Here is a 24,434-nt window from a genome sequence, read left to right as displayed (position 1 = left end):
GAATTCCATCCGGGAGTTCGACAACTACTTCAAGTGCAAGATGGATTGCACCGGCGCTCTTGGATTCACCTCCATCCAGAAGTGCACGACAGCGATGAGGATGTTTGCATATGGAGCTCCTGGTGATTCACTCGACGACTATGGGCGCATGGTCGAGTCCACCAGCATAGAGTGTTTCTACAAGTTCTGTCGGGCAGTGGTGGCAGTGTTTGGATCACAATACTTGAGAACACCCAATGCGGAAAACACTGCTCGGATCCTAGCACAAAATGCAGCAAGAGGATTTCCTGGGATGCTTGGAAGCATCGACCGCATGCATTGGAAATGGAAGAATTGCCCATTTGCTTGGCAGGGGATGTACAAAGGCGCCAAAGGCGGTTGCAGTGTGGTGCTTGAGGCGGTGGCCACACAGGACCTCTGGATTTGGCACTCCTTCTTTGGTATGCCAGGAACTCACAATGACATCAACGTGCTGCAGTGCTCTCCTGTCTTTGCCAAGCTTGTTGAAGGTCATTCTCCTCCGGTGAACTTCGAGATCAATGGGCGGCACTACAACAAGGGGTACTATCTAGCTGATGGCATCTATCCGAGATGGTCGATATTTGTGAAGACGATCTCAAACCCTGTGCCAAGAGGCAAGAACGCCTGGTTTGCGAAGGTTCAGGAGGCTTGCAGGAAGGATGTCGAGCGGGCATTTGGTGTGCTCCAATCTCGATTTGCTGTTGTCCGGTACCCCGCTCAAGCCTGGTCGAAAGATCAAATGTGAGAGATTATGACTTGCTGTGTCATCTTGCACAACATGATCATCGAGAGCGAGCAAGAAGATCCAGTGTTTGACACTGAACCATACTACAGACAGGGTCCTCTAGCCGAAGTTGATCACCAGCTACCGGCAACCTGGACTGCCTATCTCAGTATGCGTCAGGAGATCCGAGACCCACAGGTGCATCATCAACTACAGCAAGATCTAATAGAGCATCTATGAAGGCTCAAGGGCGACGCCGGGCGCGACGTGTGATGAAATATGAGTTTTTATTTGTTGAACTATATAATTTGTATTGAACTATTTGTTGTTGTACTATTTTGTTGAAGTATTTGATATTTTTGTGATGAAATATGTGATAAAAAAATTTATGTGCATAATTGAACGCCGAACAACGGCGAACCACGTCGAATATGGGCCTATTGTCGCCCATATGGGCCCTTTATTCGCCGAAACGAGGCTGAAAATTAGGCCAATTTCGGCGCCTGGGGGCGACGACTGGGCGCGAAACCGCCCCCAGCGCTGATTCATCGCCGGCTCATCCCCAGGGGGCGATTTTTATGGTCCTGGGGGGGGGGGGGGTGCGAACGGCTGGAAATACTCTTACGGTATAAGTAATTCGGTAAGGTACATCTCAAGACAAGTAGCTACGTTAGTGTCCTGACTTACTGAATTTCTCTATTATTATTACCACTAGACTTAAGCTCGAAGCATCATTGGGATACGACAATTAGTTAATTCCATTATTTCGTAGGCCTTTCAGAAGATCAAATAGTATGCCATTTCCACTCTCTAAACAAATTGTTCTTTAGCATCCTAAGGACGACTAGTGATAGCGATATCCTGACGCACTGAGAAGTTTCCAGCAAGAGGATGGAAAAACAAATTACGGACCTAGTACATCATGCTTGGTTTGACAAACACTAGTGGCTGGGACGCGCCCCGGGCGCGTCTCTTGACGCGGTCATGTGCGCACCTATCTTGCTTATCCACATTGACACGTCTAGTGTAATCCTTGATGGCACTAATGTAAATTTATTTGAATTATCTGAATATAGGTGAATACGCTATCTTTGCTGACTTCAACCTCCAAAGGGGTTCTAGAATTTATGACAAACTTGCTATTATGAGGATCACAAGTGCTCAAACGCGAACATATAAGAAAAATTTAGGTATAATAACAACAAGAGAAGTTGAAAGTAAACATATATGGTTTGGCCTCAAGTCCCATCATCCTAGAAACTTCTGAATCATCATCCTTGTGATAACTAACTAAAAATGATAAATGGTTGTGGGTGAGGAGCTTCTCAGCCTTGCTCTAGAAACATATTTGTATATGTGAATTCGCTAGTCCCAATCATATGTGTACAGGCTTTTGATCCTTTTGTCTTGCTACCCGTCCATATCCAAGTTGACAAATTATGGCACAAACACCGTATAATTTGTCAATATGATGGTGTGCACTTTGTAGGTGCATAGAAAGATCAGGACCTGATTGTTGCATGGAAGCATGTCAAAATGTACAACGCAACACTGATCAAGGTTGCTTACCTCATGCCGTTGCTGCCGGCGCTCGCACCCAAGGCCAGTGTGCTCGATGAAGGCTCACAACGTCTGAACCAGCATAGCAAATCCACAAAAGACCACTCTCATGGCGCAAGAAAATGTCCAGCACTGAAAATGATGTCTGAGGGTAAGAAACATAAAGGGAGCAGGGCATGAATTATAAGTGTAGTTACAAAAGAGAAAAGAAGAATTGCACAAATTCCAGCCAATTAGTGAGCTTCTATCGGCCCTTCATATTTCATGATATGCACCTAGCGCATCTTATGTAAGGCAAATAGATGAGAACAAACAGTCAAACAGAGCACACAAAAAAGGGTATTGTCATAAACTTCACAAACTGACAACATCTAAAGGCTTAGAACCATAGAACTGGAGCTCATGAAAATCAAGATCTATATATCTTCCTACCTGCCCCGACAATAGCGTGAATATCGCCATTGAATGTAATGACATGCGGATCAGAATATGTGACTTTTTAAGTACAACTGTCAAGCAATCAAAGCACCCATGTCAAGTACAATTAGCTACTAAAAAAAAAGTAAGCATCAGACATAAGATCCTCCTAATATAACCCTAGATGACATAACATCATTGCATTGACAAATAAACTTACTCGTTGGTTTGTCTACTCGCCTGTTTGTCAGTGCTTGTGGAACATCTCCTTTGTTGGCATTTCCTCAATTAAAGTTTGATTGACATGACGATGAGGGCCTGTGAAATTTTGCTCAAGCAAAATCTGTGTAAGCCATTTTACAGAAATTATTATGGAATAGAGAGCCGAATCAATAGAAATGTCATAAAACTTCGATGGAGAAATCTAGGAAAGTGTAAAGGTGTAACTAAACGGAATTACTCTGGGTGAAAATCAGAAGAGGCATTACTAAAACGCATAGCACATTCAGCATGTCATTTTGACAAATCGTGGTGGGCATTCTTCTAAAAATCAGTAGTGATGCTTCAAAAGAAAATCACTAATGCATCTAATTAGAGTCTCAACAACACATTAGACAACGTGCTAGAAAAATGTCGGATAAGAGATGATGAGAAGTTCCAAAACCCTTATAGGCTAAAGAAACAAAATTATGTCACTTATTTTTGAAATGGGTATTGAAGTTGCAGTTCTAGTTCAATGCAAACATATTTTATCAGTTTGTGTTCAAGTACACTTCAGGGCTCTTGGACAGAACAACTCTATGACAGAAGAATGCAAGAACTTACATCACTGTCAGTCATGGCACCCCAATGAGCATCAAGAATCTGATTCATCGAGAAGCTTTCATAAGATTCCACTAGATGAACATCGTCCCAGTAATAAGAACATAAGAGTACATAAACACCTATCTCCTGCCTTATCATGATAAAGAGATATGCCCAAGAAAATCAATAGGGGATATTTAAACAGGACAACAACTACAGCGTACCGCAACAAAATTCTACTACAAATTTGCAATAGCAAGACATAATTTTTCTCACCTGTCTCCCTGCTCATTGTGATCCATGAAATCAAGGTTCCACTGGATGACCCGCCTCATAGTTATGTAACCTCCTGTCGCGATAGCACGCAGCAAGTTGAGCATCGCCACCGACTACGCGTACGTCCTGATCATCCTATCTGGGACAGACACGGCCCTTCAGATCAAACGCGTCGCCCTTGACGTTTTTTCTCCTGTAACTGGGCAGCTTAACCCCATCCTTCTTTTCAAAGTTACCAGACCTCAGCTTGGTGAACTGGCCAGCCATCCGCCCCACCTACTATGCGCAAAGAACAGGAAACAGATAGGATCAGATCTCACAAATCAAATGACCAATAGGCGTATCTGGTTCAATTCAATTTGATTTGGGCAATCGATTTGCACCTTGACGATGGGGACATGGCCGCCGAACACGAGGACATTGCCCATCTGGAGCAGGACAGGGAAGGTGCCACGGATGTTGTTGGCCTTGAACTCCTTGAAGCTCTCGGCGCAGTCCCCTCCCTGAAGGCGCAGTGGCCGGAGTAGCGGCGCCGTACGACAGACAGGAGGCACACCAACCATCTGTTTGTAGGCAAGCAAACAATACATGGTACAAACACAATATTTGTGTTACTGCATGAACTTAATAGAAGCATCATCATGAAGTTAGGGATAGGACTGCTGAGCACGTTGCTTCCCTCACGGCCAGCAACGCCAGCGAGGCCTTGGCGAAAACCATGTTCTGTTGTCCTTGGTTGGTCTGCCTCTTGCATCTGAAAACGTCAAACAATACATAACACTTTCAGGGAAAAGTTCAGGAAACTATACGAATTTTCAATACGTGATTTGGGAGTACAAGCACTTGAATCTCTTCTTCTTAATTCTTATTAAATCTGAAAATGGTGTAAACAAACACATGGCATCCAACGGGCAAGTACACCCCCGAAATCCACACATAATAGGAGCAAAAAAAAAAAACGTCCATGGATCAGCCGAGGTCGGCGCCATCGACAGACTCTGTCCGGCTTGAAGACCACCCCCAAAATCCAAACGAAATGGCGAGGTCATGGCGGGGCGCGCGAAGGAAGCCGCCGCAGGGGAGAGTGGGTTGGGGGAGGGGGCAGTCCACTTGTCGCCAGTGGATGGCCGCAACTCTCCGTTGTCGTTGCTGCGATGAGCCTTCCTCGCCCGTCAATAGATGGCATGTGATGGCCACCTCCGCGGATCCGGTCATAGATAGGGAGAGACGGGTGGTAACCCTAGCTGGCCCGGCCGGTCATGGATAGAAGAGAGCTCGCGTGGGAAAGAGGAGAAGACGGCGGCTGCATCTGGGGAAGGAAGACTTGGGAACGACACTATTTTTCTGGCCAATACACAGGTGCGTGCGTTTTTGTCTCGCTTGTCCAGCTCCGACGTGGCATGCGCGAGCACACACTCCATCCGCGCACCTTGATTGGTAACATTGCACATTTTTTCAGAGCGTGGTTACGTTGCCTTGAAAACCAGGCGCTACTTTCCTTAAAGAAACAGCAAGTGCTAAATGCGCTATAAATATACTGGCTGGAAGGTAGAAGCTGCAGTTTGGAAAATGGAGGGTGCAATCATCAGCTTGACCGAGGGCGCCGTGCGAGGCCTCCTGTGCAAGCTCGGCGGCCTCCTCGCGCAGGAGAGCTGGCCGGTGCAGCGCCTCCACGGCGAGGTCCAGTACATCAAGGACGAGCTCGAGAGCATGACCGCCTTCCTCCGTAGTCTGGCCGAATCGTCCGACGGCCACGACGACCAGGTCCGGGTCTGGGTGAAGCAGGTGAGGGAGATCGCCTACGACGCCGAGGACTGCATCGACGACTACGTCCGCGGCCGCCAGCCGTTCGACAGGGACGGCGGCGCCGTCATGGCGTCCCTCCGCCGCTTTGTCCGTCTGCTCGCCACGCTAGGATCAGGCGGTGGTGGTCGCCGTCACCGGCGCATGGCGGCCCAGCTCCAAGAACTGAAGACTCGCGCCAGGGACGCCGGCGAGCGGCGTTCCAGGTACGGGGTGCTGCCGCCAAAGACGGCGCTCGGGCGTGCCAGCAGCCACGCGTCCAGCTCCGGCGTCTCCGGCCGCCTGGACCCGCGGCTGCACGCCCTCTTCACCGAGGAGGCGCAGCTGGTGGGCATCGACGGGCCGAGGGACGAGCTCGTGGGCTGGCTGATGGAGGACGACGCGCGGCTCCGGGTGCTCGCCGTCGTCGGGTTCGGTGGGCTCGGCAAGACCACGCTGGCGAGGATGGTGTGCGAGAACCCGCGGGTGAAGAGCGCTGACTTTCAGTGCTCCCCGTTGCTCATCGTGTCGCAGACGCTAAACGTCAGGGCGCTGTTCCTGCACATGCTCAGGGAACTGATCCAGCGGCCGCGCCTGGCTGCCGGCGACGATACCATGGATGATAGCTTGCACGGGGCGGAGAGCTGGGAAACGGCGCTGCTGGCCAACAAGCTCAAACTTTACCTGCAAGACAAAAGGTACGTACATCCGCATCAGTGGACCGAGACCAAGTCACGCACTATTGGGCATTAAGGCCCTGCTTGGAATGTCGTTTTTCAGCCCATTACACCTGTAAAACATCCCCTCCGTAAAAGAAAACAGCTGGGCTTCGACTAGGTGCTTGGAACGCCGTTTTCGGGCTGTAAAAAATACACCAGTTTTTGCTTTTACACCCGGAACAGGCCCGTAAGATGGATCGGTAATTTAGCTTTTTCAACTTACTTTTGCCTAGGTAATTGTTGTCAAGGGACGCAAATATCATACTAGTATACACAAACAAAATTTGCATATTCGTGGCGCTACGGTTTTAGCGAGATTTTGTACACAATCATCATAATTTACTAGTTATTTATTGCTCTCCCCGTCCTAAAATAAGCTGATTCAATACAAATTTACTATTTCATCTGTTCCATAATATAAAAATGTTTTTTACATTAGTTTTTTTTTCTTTTTCGAAAAGGAGGCGTACCCCTGGCCTCTGCATCTCTATGCACACAGCCATTTATTAAAATTAAGTTTCCCAAAGGTTCCAACAACAAGTCTCAACATGAAACAAAGATCTTACTAAACAAAGAAAAGCCACAAGCGGCCAAAAATAAAAATCACAACCGGCGCCATAAAGACTAGGAGACTGAACGCCTATCTTATTATTGGACCATCATCCAAACCGGTTGTATGTATCCCGTGCAACCATCTCCCATCGGCTGCACCCAATATGCATATGCTCCCTGTGGTCCGCACGGCTGAGTAATGACCACGTACGGATCCAAGTAGACGCTCTGAAAATGACCTGCAAAAAGTTGGTAATGGTTTGTCTGTTGAAGGCAACGTCATTGCGATAATTCCATAAAGACCAAAGTAATGCACATGCTCCCACTCGGATATGTGCCGCGGACTTTGGCTTCACTCCAGCCAACCAGTTATCAAACAAGTGTGATATCGTGAGAGGTGGAGTTATGTTGAAAGTAACGTGAATAGTTTTCCAAAGCAATTTAGCAAGCGGACATTTGATAAATAAATGTTCTATTGTTTCATCTTGATCACAAAAGCAACATCTTTTACTTTCTTCCCACTTACGCTTAGCTAAGTTATCTTTAGTAAGAATGACACCCTTATGCACAAACCACATAAATATTTTTATCTTCAAGGGCACCTTAATTAACTTTCCAAATATGTACTGTCCTCGGGATAGTCCCGGTATTAATGAAATCCGTGTACATGGATTTAACCGAGAAGACTCCTGACCTGGAAAGCTTCCATTGCAAAGTGTATGGTACATCCGAAATGTTAACCTCCATTAATCGATGCACAAGATGTAACCATCTATCCCAACGCTCACCTATAACAGACCGCCTAAACTGAATATTAAGCGGAATGGAACCCAACACTGTAGCAACGAACACCTCTTTCCGTTGTGCAATGTTGTATAAGGATGGATACTGCAAGGCCAGCGGTGCATTGCCTAACCAAGTATCCTCCCATAATCTAGTATCCCGTCCATTCCCGACGATAAATTTAGTCCTGCTGAAGAAGGCTACTTTCGTCCTCATAACCCCTTTTTAGAACGGTGAGCCAGACGGTTTTGCCGTAACCTAGGCTAGTGTTTTGGCATAGAGATATTTGTTACGCAATATCTGAGCCCAAACTCCATCTCTTTCTATCGATAAACGGTATAGCCATTTGCTAAGTAAACACCTATTTTCACCTCCAAATTTTCAATTCCCAAGCCTCCCTGGTCCTTTGGTCTACAAATTACATCTCATTTTGCCAATCGATACTTATTTTTATTCTCATCAATTTGCCAAAAGAATCTAGATCGATAAAAATTCAATCTTTTCCGTACCCCAACCGGGACTTCAAAGAAAGAGAGGGGGAACATGGGCATACTTGTAAGTACAGAATTAACAAGCATCAATCTTCCTCCATAAGACAAAAGTTTACCCTTCCAGCAACTCAGCCTCTTTTCAAACTGATTCTCGATACATTTCCATTCTTTATTAGTGAGCTTGCGGTGATGAATCGGAATCCCTAAATACGTGAAGGGTAACGTGCCTATTTCACACCCCAAACAGTATGCCTTTTCAAAATCCACTTTCAAGACCACTCCATCGAGCTTCTTCGAGTGAATTTCGTGCAAGGTCTCATGGAGAACGACCACTCCCTCAAGAATGTGTCGACCTGGCATGAAGGCGGTCTGGGTTGGTTGTACCACATAATGGGCAATCTGAGTCAGACGGTTTGTGCCAACCTTTGTGAAAATCTTGAAGCTCACATTGAGCAAACATATCGGCCTGAATTGCTCAATGTGAATTACTTCCGCCTTCTTTGGTAACAACGTGATAGTACCAAAGTTAAGCTTAAAAAGCCGAAGGTGGCCATTAAACAGATCCTGGAACATGGGCATCAAGTCGCCTTTAATAATACCCCAACATTTCTTATAAAACTCATCTGGGAATCCATCCGGACCAGGTGCCTTATTATTTTCCATTTGGGATATCGCGTCAAACACCTCCTTCTCAGAAAAAGGTGCAGTGATCACTTCGTTCTCTTCATCCCTCAGTTGAGGAATGTCGTCCACCATGCTCTCATCGAGGGCGACATAATTCTCAGCTAGGGCCCCAAACAGATTCTTAAAATAGTTGGTGATATACATTTTATAATTTTCATGACCAACAATCGTACCCTCATCTTGTTCAAGTTGAATGATTCTCTTTTTCCTATGTTTCCCGTTGGCAATCATATGGAAAAACTGAGTATTGTTATCACCTTGAACAACCTAGCGCACTTTCGCTCTAAGTGCCCACTTCAATTCCTCTTCTCTAAGAAGCTTTGCCAAACTAACCTCAGCTTCTCTTTTAGACACTCGCTCATCCATATCCACCGCAGTGCTTTCAGCTTTTATGTCAAGGTCATTGATAACCTTTGACAATCTTTCTTTCTCTTTTCTGTAAACACCACTATTGTTCTTAGCCCATCCTCTCAAGAACTGTCTAAGATGTCGAATCTTATACTGCCACCGATCAATATTTGACTCTCCCCTTTGTTTCGCCGCCCATTCCCTTGTGATCAACTCAAGGTAATCCTCTCTCTTGAACCACGCAGTTTCAAAAGAGAAAACATTCTTGTTTCCTTGGTGAGCCGCCTCACCAGAGTCCACAAGAAGGGGTGTATGATCAGATATCCCCCTCTGTAATGCCTGCACCGTCACTAGAGGAAATTTTTGTTCCCACTCTATACTTGTGAGGATTCTATCAAGTTTTTCATACGTCGGATTTGGAAGAGTATTTGCCCAAGTAAATTGCCTCCCCGTGAGATCAATCTCTCGCAGGTCCAGGCTTTCAATAATCGCATTAAACATGAAAGAGCATCTGCCATCAAAATTGTCATTATTTTTCTCTTCTCGTCTTCTAATAATGTTAAAGTCACCACCAACGAGAATAGGTAGGTTGTCATCCCCACAAATCCTAACTAAATCTGTGAGGAAGTCCGGTTTTAGCTCAGGCTGTGCCGCACCATACGCAGCCACTAAAGCCCACCTGAACCCGTCAGTTTTCGACCGCACATGGAACTTAACTGCAAATTCCCCTCATAATACATCTAGCACTTCCAGAGACTCGCAATTGACACCGAGGAGGATCCGCCCCGAGGTGGCAAACAATGCCAATCAAAGTCAAGACCACCTGAGATCGTTCCAAGAAATTGCGCAGTAAAATTATCCCTACCAGTCTCTAACAACGCAATAAAATCAAGTTTGTAATCCCGAGAGGCATCCGCCAAAAACCTACGCTTAGCCAAGTCCCTTAGACCTCTGCTATTCCAAAAAATGTCTCTCATGAATCGTCATGAATTTTTTTCTTAAACTTAAGCCTAGCACTTCGACGCACCGCAGAAAGGCCATACACCTTTTTTTGCCGTTTACGCGTTGGTGCCTGAGGGAGGATCATACAGTCCGCATAACTAGTGTCCTCGCCGAGACCTACAGGTGATGACAGAGTGGCCGCATGCCCCTCTTCTTCCAAGGTCTCCTCATGTAGAAGGTTCACAGGAACGAGATCCTCGCATAAACCCTCCAACTCACATATACCCAACTCATTAATCTCACATTAGTGTAGTGTAAAAAACACTTTTATATTATGGGACGGAGGGAGTACAAAGTTGTATTAAATCAGCGACACTTATATTTGAATAAATTTGTATTAAATCAGCGGCACTTATTTTTTGACGAAAGAGGTATTAATTTAGTTGAAATAGTTTCAAGACAATTATAATTGAAACCCGACCATGCCTCTGTTCTTCCTTCCCGAGGCACCATGATAGATAGCATGTTTGTTACCAAGGCGTCGTGTACTGAAATTTCTTGTTTTTAGTAAATTTGGCATACATAAAGTTCACAACACATACTTTTGTTCACGACATATCATAAGGACATTCATAACATTTCACATACATAAAGTTCATGACACATGGTAAGTATATGATATTCACAAGATCTGACATACATGAAGTTCACAAAAAGTTCATAACGTTAAGCCCTAAGGACGAGTACAACACTTCACGGCGACCTAACATCCAAGTCAATAAACAAAGGCATTTTCGTGGCCACCACCATCGCCTTGGCCATGTCCACCATCACCACCACCACCGCGACCATGTCCACGACTGACACCACCAACGATGTCTCCAACACCGCCATCACCACCACCGCTATCACAAGGCTTCGCCCCATTCGTGATGGAATCCACCACCCAATCATCCATGTCACCCCAAGAAAACGTTTTGTCTTCCATCTTCCACATGTTACCACCTTCATCTCCGGATCAGGGTATAGTGAGGTTCCGTGATATTAACTGTTGTAGCTTCTATAGGAAACCAATTATGGGAACCTTCTAGAAGTTTTCGAGCCCCTTTTTTCATTTTTTTTCTTTACCGGTTTTGCTTCTTCATTTTTAAATGCTCACACAGTCCAAAAAAATGTTTACAAAATTTCAAAAAATGTTAATTTCTTCCAAGAATATCCACCTCTTAAAAAATGTTCCCTTTCTTTTTGAATTGTTTTTCAAAATATCTTTATATTTTAAAAGTATTTACAATAAAAAATGGTCAAAATTTTCTAAAATTATTTAAATCGACTAAAGACAATAAAAACCCGAAATCACTAATTATGGTGTACTCCTTGCAAAGATCACTCCCACCTCCCCACGTTGTGACAGGTGACGCGCTGCATGTGCATCACTTGTCGCAACCTGGGAGTTTTCCCTTTATTCATAGATTTGTTTATTCAAAACGTCTTATCTCTTAAACCGTGCGTCCAAATCTCGAATCATTTTCATCATTGGATTCCTCGCATCAAGATTTTCAAAATTAGATCCCATGTTGATGGGTTTTGACGAAGTCTTTTTTCTAAAAAAAAAAACAACCCGGGACCACGGTTTTTTCTCTTTCTGGAAGAGGCACGACCGTGCCTTTCGCGAAATCACAATCGTGCCTCTCGCGGAAGAAAAAACATAGAGAGCATTTTTTTTCGTTTCCGAGAGGTACGGCTGTATCTCTCGCGAAAGCACAACCGTGCCTCTCACGGAAGAAAAAAATGTGTTTTCCCTTTCCGAGAGGCACAACCGCGAAAGCACAACCGTGCCTCTCGCGGAAGAAAAGAAAACAGTAAACGCGGTTTTTTTCTGAGAGGCACGGTCGTGCCCCTCGCGAAAGCAAAACCATACCTCGGCCGAAAGGGAAAAAAATATCATAAAACACGTTTTTTGTTTCCGAGAAGCATGACTGTGCCTCTCGCAAAAGCAAAACCGTGGCTCTCGCAAAAGCAAAAAAATGCCTTTTTCACACAAAAAGAGTGTTTTTGAAAAAAAAATTGATGCAAAAGCTAAAGAAGACCAATGAAAAACCAAAAGGCAAAAAAAGAAAACAATTTAAAAAACTGAAAACGTTTGCGAAAAAATTTGGAGGAAGTATCCAAAGCGCTATACGTGACGACGGCTGAGAGCGCGCAACACTGATCACTGCGAGCCTCCCAAAAATGCGCTCGCCAACTAGTTGCTTCTATATAAACCTCTAGAAAAAAATCGTTCACTACAGCCAGTGGCTCCCAATATATGGGCTAAAAAAAATCTTAGTAACGAATTTCAGCCGACGGCCCATTTCCCAATTTGTTTCTCCGCTCAGCCACGGTCCACTCAGGCCTCACGACCCGGCCTCACCTTCCCTCTCCGGCTAAGGCCTGGCCAAACGGGCCGGCCCGGCCCGGCCCGTGCTAGTCGTGCTTGGCCCGGCACGGCCCGCCGTGACACGTTTAATAGTCGGGTCGCGACGTGCCGGCCCACGGGCGCTGCTCCTTGGCCCAGGCACGACCTGATAATGGGCCGGCCTGTTGGCCCGTTTAGCATGTTGGGCTGCACATTTTCAGCATGTTGGACTGATTTTTAGACCTATTAGACTATATTTTAGGTATACATATAACATATGTATTGATTTAAAAATTATATAAAAAATAAGCGGGCCGTGCAGTGCCGGCCCGTGTGCCCAGGCTCCAGGCCCAGGCACGACCTAAGGCGTGCCACGTGCCGAGCACGACCCATTTAGCCCGTGCTGTGCCTGGCCCATGGCGGGCCGGGCCGGCGTGCTCGCGGGCTGGCCTGTTTGGCCCGGCCCGTTTGGCCAGCTATACTCCGGCTCTCCCCCGCAGCCCCAACCTGACAGCGACGCCCACGACCTCGCGGCCGGCCCGCGCATCGCCGGAGCCCGTGCCGCGGGCCACCATATCCCCTCCCGCAGGCGGCCCCTCGTCCTGCCGAGCTCGACGCGCCAACGCCGGTGATGCGGAGCTCGAATCGGACGAGGACCTAGGCGTCTGACTGGCCGTGGGGGGCTTGGAGGCGGGGCTCCGGCATTAGCGGCTGCGAGGCGATGCTCCTGTGACCGGTCGTCGTCCCTCGTCGAGCAGGTCGCGATCGCGAGCTGCGCCGCGCAGCTGGACGCGCTCGTCCCAGATCGCCCGTGGCAGCTCCATGCTTCCATGGGAGGTCGAGCACTTCGCAGGCGTGCCGCGTGCGCGGGGCGTGGCCGTGCTGCTCGCGCGGGAGGAGGCCGAAGGCCGAGCTGGGTGTGCGCTACGCGCGAGTCAGCCGCATCCACTGGGTCGTCCGGACTGGGTGTGCGCCGCGCGGTGGCGACGGCCTCCCCGGCATGGACGAGGACGGGCTCGTCCTCAGCTGCTGTGCTTGCTTGCTGCTACATGTGCTGCTGTGCGTGCTCTGTGGGGGCTGGCGGAGGGCATGCTCGCCGGGGAGATGATGACGGCATGCCAGTGGTGTGCTGGTACCGCGACGTGCAAGGCAATGCCTGTGGCGGCGTGGCCTTATCATTGCTCATCCCGGTCGACGCTCAATGGCGCACACCGATTGCTCGATGAAATGTGTGCACAAATGGGGGAATCCCTTGTATTACCATGGTAAAGTCTCCACCCCCCGTTGTCCGTTTGTCCACAAAATGGGAAAATGGGGTGGACAATTGAGGATTTTCCCTTCGAGATGCCCTCGAGATTGTCCTGGACGGATGTTTCAGAAGATAGGTGTGGCTGTGTTTGCATCGGGAGAAGATGAGTTCCTTTTTCACCCAATTGATATCTGGTTCACCACTCTTTGTTCACAGGACCTACAATGCTAGGTGCTTAAAAAAATAAATCAGGTTTTTCAGAAGCACCAGTGTCTATTTCTACAGGAGAGGCACCTAATTAAGCATCTACCCTCTACAAATAAACACCGGTGCTTAAAGAAACACTAGTTTATTTTCTAACCATCTCCCGTAAGCACCCTGCATTGTATAAGGCCTTAGTAGCCTTAAGCATGTGACGTCATTATGCTGATGATACACACGGCCTAGCACGATATTGGTCCACTCTGCACATGGCTCTCCTCAATCGTCATAAGCAATGAAGGATTGAAGGCAATTTTAATGTTCTTTTTCTTTTCGTTATTAAGCAATGTTCTTATTGTCCTAACAAACATGTCTATGATTTGATATTGTAGGTGCTGAGATTTTCTAATATAAATTTGGTCAAAATTTACAAATTTTACTTAAGACAAAACTAATATGCGAAGTAAAAAACCCGGAGGGAGCACATGTTCCTCGAGTTAAAAGAAAGTTTCCTTTTCTTTTCCCTGGTCGAGTGAATCCATGGCATGATAGCCTGGCCTCTGCTCTTTGGACATGACTAGTTAGTGTCCAAAACTAAATCTATCAATTTTTTTGATGATGGTATAGTCCTTGGACGTGAGTACGCTTAGTTACTAATATAGTTTAGGGAAAAGGAGTAATTTTTATCCCTTAGCCCCTACTCAGAGTGTAGTTTTGATCATTAAACTCTAAAACCACATAAAGACCTCTCTTTATTTGGTGTTCAAATCTTCTGGGCTGTATCGTTCATATATCTCTGTTACCTGTTGTGTTTGTTATTTTGCATTAAGTAGCTCTGGATAAAAATTATATTCCAATTAATTGTACTTCATTTTTATATCCATGTGCTCCATCTCCTGAATACTGGATGTTTTGATTCTAAAATATTGTCCAGTGACTTTAGTATTGTGAACTTCATATTGTAGGTACATTGTGATTCTTGATGACATATGGACTTCATCAGCATGGGAGAACATCAGATGTGTGTTTCCTAACAATGAAAAAGGAAGCAGAATTATAGTGACCACCAGGAACGAGGATGTCGCTAATACATGTTGTTGTCATTCCCAAGATCGGATTTACAAAATTCAATGCCTATCTGAGATTGCATCACGTGAGCTATTCTTCAAGAGGATCTTTGGCTTAGTAGATGGATTGCCAAACAATGAGTTGGAAGAAGTTTCAAATGTCATACTCAAGAAATGTGGGGGGTTACCATTAGCCATAGTCAGCATTGGTAGCCTTCTCGCTAGCAAACCAAACAGAACCAAACAAGAGTGGCAGAAGGTTTCTGATAACTTGGGCTCTGAACTTGAAATAAATCCAACTCTGGAAGGGACAAAGCTAGTCTTATCTTTGAGTTACAATGATCTGCCATACCATCTGAAGGCTTGCTTCTTGTATCTAAGTATCTTTCCTCAAAATTATGTGATCAAGAGGGGACCTTTGGTGAGAATGTGGATAGCCGAAGGATTTGTCACCGCAAAACATGGACTTAGTATGGAGGAGGTTGCTGAAAGATACTTTGATGAGTTCGTCGCCAGAAGCATGGTGCATCCTGTGAAAATTGATTGGAGTGGTAAGGTGAGAAGCTGTCGAGTTCATGATATAATGGTTGAAGTCATCATGTCCAAGTCACTTGAGGAGAACTTTGCATCCTACTTCTGTGAAAATGGAACCACACTGGACTCCCATGACAAAATCCGGCGCCTCTCCTTCCAGAGCAGTAGCCACTTAGTGCAGAGAACAAGTGCTAGTGTAGCTCATGTTCGCACATTTAGAATGTCACCTTCCATGGAGGAAATCCCATTCTTCTTCGCACACTTGCGGCTGTTAAGAGTGTTGGATATGCAAGGCAGTAGCTGCTTGAGCAACAAGGATTTAGACTGTATCTGTAATTTTTTCCAACTGAAATACCTAAGCCTCAGAAATACCAGTATTTCCAAATTGCCGAGATTCATAGGTCATCTAAATTACTTGGAGACACTAGATATCAGAGAAACACTTATCAAGAAGCTACCAAGTAGTGCCAAGAGCCTGGTACGTCTGAAGCATTTGTTAGTTGGACATAAGACACATCTTACTAGGACAGGTAGTGTGAAGTCCTTCAGAAGATCCTCTGGTCTAGAAATGACACCTGGGGTTCTCATGAACATGGCATCCCTTCAATCAGTATGCCATATAGAGATAAAAAAGGACCCATCAGTGTTCCAGGAGATAAGCTTGTTAAGAAATCTAAAGAAGCTGAATGTTCTCTTCCATGGGGTAGAGGTAAACTGGAAACCTTGTCTGGAATCATTAAGAAATTTGCCAGGCTCTGTGCGCTCGCTTTCCATTCAAATATTTGATGGAGATGGAAGCATCTCATCGGAGGAAATGCTATCTTCAGTGGAGTCACCCCCTCTCTTGGTTACAAGCTTTGGCCTGACGGGCAAGCTGGAGCGCTTGCCTCTGTGGGCAGCATCACTTAGAAACGTCTCGACGTTTACTCTTCGCAACAACGGGCTCCACGCTGACGCCATAGACGTCCTTGGAGATCTGCCAAGTCTGCTCTGCCTCAAGCTGTATCACAAATCATATGCCGATGACTGCCTCATATTCCCGCAAGGTAAATTTTTGAAAGTCAAGCTATTGGTTATTGACAACTTGGAGAACATTGACAAGGTGTGCTTCAAGGATGGTTCTGTGCCGTGTCTTGAAAGGCTTACATTGTCATTCCTACAGGAACCCAAGCACGGGATCTCTGGTCTTGAGAACCTTCTGAAGCTGAAGGAGATAGAGTTCTTTGGTAACATCTATTCCTATCGGCCGTTGTTAGGATCTAGGGTTCGGGCTCCTCTAGATCGTAGGTGGTAGGGAAAGGAGGGAGCGGGGCGTGGGCTAGAATACGGCGGCCGGCGGTGAGGCGCCGTCCTTGCGGCTGGGTGGCGGCGGCGCAGGAGAGAGAGAGCTAGGGTTTAGGGTTCCGGCTCCTCTGGGAGCCGGGCAATAGAATAGTCTTATTGCTTAATCCTCAAAATAGTCTTACAACTTGTATATATAATCATAATCTGAAAATAAACTAAGATAACTTGGGCCTTAAGCCTGCCCAGTGGGCCCCCGGCGGCCATAGACCTGGCCGGTCATAACATCTCTCCCCGCCTGCGCAAACAGCTCGTCCTCGAGCTGAAAGTGTGGGTAGTGCTGGCGGAACTCCTGCGTTGCTCCCAAGTAGCGTCCTCCTCTGGTAGTCCAGCCCACCGAATCAACACGTACCAGGAGCCTCGGCGCAGCTGAGCCTTCAGCGCCTTCTCTGGTGCAGGAAGGAGACGCCCGTCCGCGAGCGGCGGAAGCGCCGGTGGTGCCGCGGGTGGATCGCCGCAGAAAGGCTTGAGCAGCCCGACATGGAAGACATCATGGATCCGTGCACCTGCCGGAAGCTGAAGACGGTACGCCACTTTGCCAATGTGTTCCAGGATAGCAAAGGGACCGGCATAGCGAGGACCGAGCTTCTTCCTCGCGCGGGGTCCAACGACTGCGTAGAGCGATGAAGTAGACGCAGCCAGACCCAATCACCCACCGCGAACTCCGCCTCGCGATGGTGGCCATCATAGTATCGTTTGGCCAACTGCTGGGCCTGGAGGAGTCGTTGCTAGACCTCCGCAAGCATCTCATCACGGCTCCTCAAAAGAGCCCCGGCTGCCTCGGTCCGTGCCGAGGCTGGATCAACCGGCAGAATCGGCGGGGGCGGCCGGCCATACACCACCTCAAAGGGCGTAGCACGGAGGGCAGAGTGGTAAGAGGTGTTGTAGCAGTACTCTGCCCACGAGAGCCAGTCCACCCATGCGCGAGGGCGATCACCTGTAACACAACGCAAATACATGGCAATCACCTTGTTAACGATCTCCGACTGGCCATCTGTCTGAGGGTGGAAGGCGGTACTCAGGCGGAGCTTCACGCCTTCCAGTTGGAAGAGGTCGCGCCATACATGACCCGTGAACACAGGATCTCGATCACTGACGATCGAAGAAGGAAACCCGTGGAGACGGACAATGCCATCGAAGAAGGCCCGCGCGACAGATGCCGCTGAATATGGATGGCCAAGGGCGATGAAATGAGCATACTTGGAGAAGCGGTCGACCACCGTGAGAATGACAGACTTGCCGCCCACCTTGGGAAGGCCCTCGATGAAGTCCATGGAGATGTCCGCCCAAACCTGAGACGGGACCTCCAAGGGCTGAAGCATACCAGCTGGTCGCAGGGTCTCCGTTTTGTTGCGCTGGCACGTCACACAAGAACGTACCCAGTCGCGGACCAGGGCACGGTCACCTGGAATGTAGAAGTCGGCGCGGAGGTGATGTAGCGTCTTCTGCATGCCCTCATGGCCCGCCGAGTGGGCGAGACGCAGCACCTGCTGACGAAGATCGTCGTGGTCCGGAACGAAGACGCGGCGCCCGTGGAGAAGCAGGCCGTCGGCTAGACGCCACGGCTCCTCTAGCTCGCCCGCCGCCAGCTGTTGCTGCAGGAGGAGGGCGTCGGCCGCGGCAGCGTTCGCCCGGCGAATGTCGGTGTAGAGGGCGAAAGAGGGCCCGGTGATGATGCAGAAGGCAGCCCCTTCCGCCGCCCCATCGTCCACATCGGCGTCACGCCGAGATAGGGCGTCGGCGACGGTGTTGACGCGACCCGGCCGGTACTCGACGGTAAAATCAAAGCCAAATAGTTTACTGATCCACTGGTGCTGGGGAACCGTCGAGAGCCTCTGATCCAGCATGAACTTGAGGCTGTAGTGGTCCGTGCGGATCTGGAAGGAACGGCCCCAAAGATAGGGCCGCCAATGGCGTACTGCCTGCACCAACCCAATGAGCTCACGCTCATACGCCGCCAATTTAAGATGGCGAGCAGCAAAGGGGCGGCTGAAGAAAGCGAGGGGTCCATCGCCCTGGTGCAAGACCGCACCAAACCCCTCACCGGAAGCGTCGCAGTCGACGGTGAAGGGAAAGTCGAAGTCCGGCATCTGTAGTACGGGTCCCGTCATGAGGGCCCCCTTGAGGGCCTCGAACGCTGAAGTGGCCTCCGTATCCCAAGAGAAGGCGTCGCGGCAGAGGAGACGCGTGAGCGGGGCCGCGATAAGGCCAAACTCCCGGATGAACTTCCGGTAGTACCCGACAAGACCAAGGAAGCCGCGAAGAGCCCGCGGAGACTGCGGAATGGGCCAGGCGGCGACGGCCGCCACCTTGTCGGCGTCCATGGCCACACCCTCGGCCGAGGTAAGCGACCGAAGGTGTCCCGAACGAGCACTTCGAGCGCTTAAGATGAAGATGATGCGCCCGAAGCTTGTTGAAGACGATGGCCACATGCTGGAGGTGCTCTGCCCAAGAGGCGCTGTAGATAAGAATGTCATCAAAGAAAACGAGCACAAACCGACGTAAGTAGGGCCGGAGGACATCGTTCATCAAGGCCTGAAATGTCGCCGGGGCATTGGCGAGGCCAAAGGGCATCACCAAGAACTCGAAGTGGCCGTGATGGGTCCGGAACGCCGTCTTGGCGATGTCGTCGGGATGCATGCGCACCTGATGATATCCCGACCGGAGGTCCAGTTTGGTGAAGAAGCGCGCACCATGTAGCTCATCCAGGAGTTCATCGACCACCGGAATAGAAAACTTATCCTTAAGTGTGAGAGCATTAAGGGCGCGGTAGTCGATGCAGAAACGCCAAGTTCCGTCCGACTTATGGACGAGGAGGACCGGCACCGTAAAGGGTGATGTAGAGATACAGATAATGCCCGCGGCAAGCATGATGGCGCACTGCCGCTCCAACTCGTCCTTCTGCAACTGAGGGTACCGGTAGGGTCGTACTGCCACCGGAGCCGAGCCCGGCAGGAGATGAATACGGTGGTCGTAGACCCGGGCCGGCGGAAGGCCCTGGGGTTCCGCAAAAAGATCACCGTGCTGCTGCAGGAGGTGATCCAGCAGCGGATGCTCGGCCTCCGTGGTGGCCGCGGCTAGCTGGAATGGGGGCGACGCCGGGGTGCCGCCAACGCCCTCCCATCGGATGCGGCGGCCGAGGCGCCAGAAGGTCATCGTCAGGGCGTCGAAGTCCCAAAGGATGGGGCCGAGAGTCCGCAAAAAGTCGACGCCGAGGATGAAGTCGAAGCAGCCCAAGTCGATGTCGGCACATGTGATGGTGAAGTGCTCGTCGCCGATAGTAATGGGAACGCCCCGAGCGAGCCCATGGCATCGAAGGCGGTCGCCATTAGCGACGGTGACCCGCAGCTGCTCCCCTCCCGTCGATTGTAGGGCAAGGCGCCGCATAGTAGCCTCCGGAAGGAAGTTATGTGTAGAGCCCGTGTCTAAGAGAGCCACCAGAGTCTCGCCGTGGATCGTGACCGGAATAAGCATAGTCCGCTCATTGCGGATGCCGGCCAACGTGTGGAGGGAGACGACAAGGGCCGTAGCCGGCGCAGGCGCGGGTGCCGGCGCGACCTCGGCGGCGGCTGGGTCGCCGAGTCCCTCGTCGGTGGCAGCATCCTCGGTCTCGTCGACTGTCTCCAAGTAGAAGATGCGCGGGCAGACATGGCCCGGGGCATAGGGCACATCACAGTTAAAGCACAGCCCCAGGCGGCGGCGCTCGAGCTGCTCGGCCTGCGAGAGGCGCCGGAAGGGCCGCGTCGCGGCCGGAGTGGCCGTCGGTGAGGCGGCTGCAGAAGCTGGTGCGGCCGGCGCGGCCGGCGGTGGTCGTGGAGGCACTCGGCTCCCCCGAGGTGGTGCGGGCCGTGTTAAGGCCTGGGCGCGCTGCTCGAACACCCGAGCGTAGTACATGGCCGTCTGCAGGTCCTGGGGTCCCTTCATCTCGACGTCCACGCGGATGTGGTCGGGAAGGCCGCCGACGAAAAGCTCAGCCCGCTGTAGTGCTGTCACCCCCGGTGCGTGACACGCCAGAGCCTGGAAGCGGTCGGCGAAATCCTGGACCATGGAGGTGAAGGGTAGGCGGCCCAGCTCGGACAAGCGGCTGCCGCGCCGTGGCGGACTGAAGCGAAGGAGACACAGCTCGCGGAAACGATCCCAGGGGGGCATGTCGCCCTCGTCCTGCTCGAGGGCGTAGTACCATGTCTGGGCGGCACCCCGGAGGTGGTATGACGCGAGCCAAGTGCGCTCGGACGCGGGTGTGCGCTGTCCCCGGAAGAACTGATCACACTGGTTTAACCAGTTAAGAGGGTCCTCCGAGCCATCATACGTGGCAAAGTCGATCCGGGCAAAGCGAGGTGGTGTCGGGGTCGATGCGCCAGTGCCCACCGGTTCGTCGATGCGAAGGGCCGAGGACGGCGCGCCGAACTGTAGCGTGGGCACCGCCGGTTTGCCGGCCTCCGTGTAGACCGGCGGTGGCGACGATCCGGTGAGCCAAGCCGGAATCGGAGAGGGCGACGGTGGAAACCGCACCTGCTGGATCGGAAGCCCCCCGGAAGGGTCTTGACTCAGGCCGGCGGTAGGCGGTGGGGACGGCGTGGGGGCTGGCGCAGCCGGCGCGGAGGGGGTCGAGGCAGACCAGACCGGCCACAGGGTTGGGGCGGACGCGGCCGATCCCGCGGGTGCTGGCGCGGGCCAGTGTGGCCAGGCCGGCGCTGGAGCGGCCGGCTGTTGTAGCGCCGGGTAGCCGCCGGCGAGCGCGGCAGGCACCGAGTGCCACAGAAGCGTCGGCGGCCCGGAGGGCGCAGGCGGCGGGGGCGGCTGTGGCGGTCCGTACGGGCTGGCCAGGAAGAGCCGGATGCCCTGGACCGCGACGACCAAGTCGTTGAGGACCCCCGCCATGGCCTCCGGGGTGTAGTGGGCCGGTAGAGTTGATGGCGACAGCGGCGTAGTGGTGATGGGGGCCGGCGGATGGCCGGGTGACGCGCCGGGGATGAGGTCCAGCGACGCGGACGGGAGGACCAGCGACCCCGTGGCGAGGGGCGCTGACGCGGCGGTGGTGGTCACGGGCAGCGACGGCGATGATGGTGAGGATGACATGGTCGAACCAGAGTTGGCTGATACCAAGGTGTTAGGAGCTAGGGTTCGGGCTCCTCTAGATCGTAGGTGGTAGGGAAAGGAGGGAGCGGGGCGTGGGCTAGAACGCGGCGGCTGGCGGTGAGGCGCCGTCCTTCTGGCTGGGTGGCGGCGGCGCAGGAGAGAGAGCTAGGGTTTAGGGTTCCGGCTCCTCTGGGAGCCGGGCAATAGAATAGTCTTATTGCTTAATCATTAAAATAGTCTTACAGCTTGTATATATAATCATAATCTGAAAATAAACTAAGATAATTTGGGCCTTAAGCCTGTCCAGTGGGCCCCCGGCGGCCATAGATCTGGCCGGTCATAACAGCCGTGGTGACTAAAGTGGTGTCCTCTGTGAAGACATATGTAAATCGTCCCAGAGTAATAGGTGACAAAGGGAACATTGTGACAGAGTATTCTTAGGAAGCAAATAAAGTTTGGTGTATCTTGCTAGCGCATTGAAAGGTCACGTGTTGGTACTAAGTCGAGACTCTTCACTTCACAGGTAATAATTCTTTAGTAGGTAGCCTGCAGGGCAGCATATTTTGTGCATGTACATATACTCTTCTGATTTTAAGCGAGTTGTAGTGTTGCTAGTTTCATCTGCACATTATGATTACTTGGTTGAATCTGTGCAGGCATTTGACGATGGCATCCTGTCTGTCAGCGCTGGAGTACTATATAGTGTGGTTAAGCTGCTGCGAAGGCCGGAGTGGAATGGAACTGAAGTGGCTGCCACCTGCCAGTAAGCTCTGCTCCGACCATATGTATGTGCCCGCCTTTTGATTATCTAGTGTATATGACGTAAAGGGGCTGCAGTACGGTGCACTCCTGTTCGCTCCTGATCGTATATGCTCCCCACAGTTTTCTCTAACATGCTTGCGATTCTGTGTTCTGACTAGGAACTTTTTTCTAGTCATGCGTACCACTATTTTAGCAATTTTATCGATAGTTCTGATCTGACCGTGACCAAGCATCTGCCACTTAGGAGTACTTGTTTAAGCCATGAATCTTTTAAGAGACTTTTGTGTAGGGAAAGATCGTGCCACTACGAGTGGGATGATTCCACTCACAGTACTGGGACAACGTCGAAGCACAACATAAACATCTTTGCCCCCTGGGCAGCATCGACTGTACATCAAAATCCAGTGACTCTCTCCTGATCCATCAAACTTTAGTTTCAATGTTCCTCTACTTGTTACAGCAAACACAACATAAACAATGATGACTGTGATCCCAAGAACAAACGCAACGGATATATGTATCCAGTCCTGAAATAGGTGACCAAACAAAAATACATGAGGGCCCAGTCCACCTATAAGAGCATTATTCCACGAGAAATAATACATGAGAAGCAGCTTTAAAATCCAGTAAAAAATGGTTAACTAAATTAGTAATGGATATGCCAACATGTCTTGGACATTGCATTCTTAACAAATACTCCCTCCATCCCAAAATAAGTGACTCAACTTTGTACTAACTTTATACTAAAGCTAGTACAAAGTTGAGTCACTTATTTTCGGATGGATGGAGTATCATGTTAAATCAAGGTTTATATATGTATTGTATTCCTCTAGTGTTTGATGAAGTATAAATATCCATACTGTAATATCAATTAGGAAGAAAACACGGCTTGATGTAACACCTTGATGATGATGATGATGATGATTTATGTAAGCCTACTCAATTTATTTGTATAATTTATTGCTTTGTAATGCTTTTACAAAACAGGATGTCCCGGGGCTCTAAATTCATGTAGAGTATCCTTTAAGAATAATTTTAAGAGCTTAAATTCCTTTTGATCTGCCAACTGTTTTGTTGCATAACCATGGCATCTTGGCCTTTTAGCATAAGATTTTTTTTAGAAAGGAGTTTGAAGAAGGGGAGCCTTGGCGCAGTGGTAAAGCCGCTACCTTGTGACCATCAGGTCACGGGTTCAAGTCCTGAAAACAGCCTCTTACAGAAATGTAGGAAAAGGCTGCGTATAATAGACCTAAAGTGGTCGAATCCTTCCCCGAACCCTGCGCAAGGGGGAGCTACATGCACTGGGCTGCCCTTTAAAGGAGTTTGAAATCTCCAGCCTCTGCATTATTGTGATGCACACATCCATCTTTATTAAAGTTGATGCAAGAAAATAAAAAGTACTCCCTTCGTCCGGAAGTACTTGTCATCGAAATGGATAAAAGATGATGCATCTAGAACTATGGCAGGATCATTACAAGATATAAAATTAACACCTACGACTAAGTTGACTTCTTGGACTTCTTCCGTAGCAATGCTTTAAGAGGACTTGAACCCTGCTGGGCTGGGAATACCACTGTCCCTCTAACTATCCAACTACTGCTTGGTTCATGATACATCATGTTATTTTAGTTCTAGATATATCTCTTTTTATCCATTTTGATGACAAGTATTTTCGGACGGAGGGAGTAGTATTAAGTTTATTC

At 49.5% G+C, this 24,434-nt stretch overlaps 2 protein-coding genes and 1 long non-coding RNA gene across 7 annotated transcripts; 1 reads left to right on the top strand and 2 right to left on the bottom strand.

Moving 5' to 3' along the window:
• Positions 1–1,736: 1,736 nt before the first annotated feature.
• LOC125519886 lies at positions 1,737–5,139 on the bottom strand. 3 transcript variants are annotated; one of them, XR_007288357.1, is made up of 6 exons: positions 4,186–5,139; positions 3,803–4,078; positions 3,548–3,586; positions 2,943–3,065; positions 2,738–2,814; positions 1,737–2,437 (listed from the first exon to the last, which is right to left on the bottom strand). It is a non-coding gene; the product is annotated as an uncharacterized LOC125519886 (long non-coding RNA). The 3 variants fall into 3 exon arrangements; XR_007288355.1 differs by having other exon boundaries at positions 1,747–2,437; positions 2,943–3,040; XR_007288356.1 differs by lacking the exon at positions 2,738–2,814 and having other exon boundaries at positions 1,748–2,437; positions 2,943–3,040.
• A 123-nt stretch (positions 5,140–5,262) lies between these two features.
• Positions 5,263–23,960, top strand: LOC125519884 (disease resistance protein Pik-2-like). 3 transcript variants are annotated; one of them, XM_048684665.1, is made up of 3 exons: positions 5,263–6,282; positions 14,914–16,781; positions 22,307–23,960. In XM_048684665.1, exons 1-3 carry the CDS (start codon positions 5,324–5,326, stop codon positions 22,408–22,410), a joined length of 2,931 nt encoding a protein of 976 aa, XP_048540622.1. In that variant the 5' UTR covers positions 5,263–5,323; the 3' UTR covers positions 22,411–23,960. The 3 variants fall into 3 exon arrangements, with proteins under 3 accessions (XP_048540622.1, XP_048540620.1, XP_048540621.1); XM_048684663.1 differs by lacking the exon at positions 22,307–23,960 and having other exon boundaries at positions 5,267–6,282; positions 14,914–16,595; positions 16,712–17,608; XM_048684664.1 differs by having other exon boundaries at positions 5,268–6,282; positions 14,914–16,595; positions 22,626–23,950.
• Positions 18,808–22,313, bottom strand: LOC125519883. Its single transcript, XM_048684662.1, has one exon. It carries the CDS (start codon positions 21,967–21,969, stop codon positions 18,931–18,933), a length of 3,039 nt encoding a protein of 1,012 aa, XP_048540619.1. The 5' UTR covers positions 21,970–22,313; the 3' UTR covers positions 18,808–18,930.
• Positions 23,961–24,434: the final 474 nt, after the last annotated feature.

The sequence above is a fragment of the Triticum urartu genome, chromosome 7, assembly GCF_003073215.2.
Source record: "Triticum urartu cultivar G1812 chromosome 7, Tu2.1, whole genome shotgun sequence".
Lineage (NCBI taxonomy): Eukaryota > Viridiplantae > Streptophyta > Magnoliopsida > Poales > Poaceae > Triticum > Triticum urartu.
The sequence above is the reverse complement of the archived record's forward strand: the minus strand, read 5'-3'. Positions and strand labels throughout refer to the sequence as shown.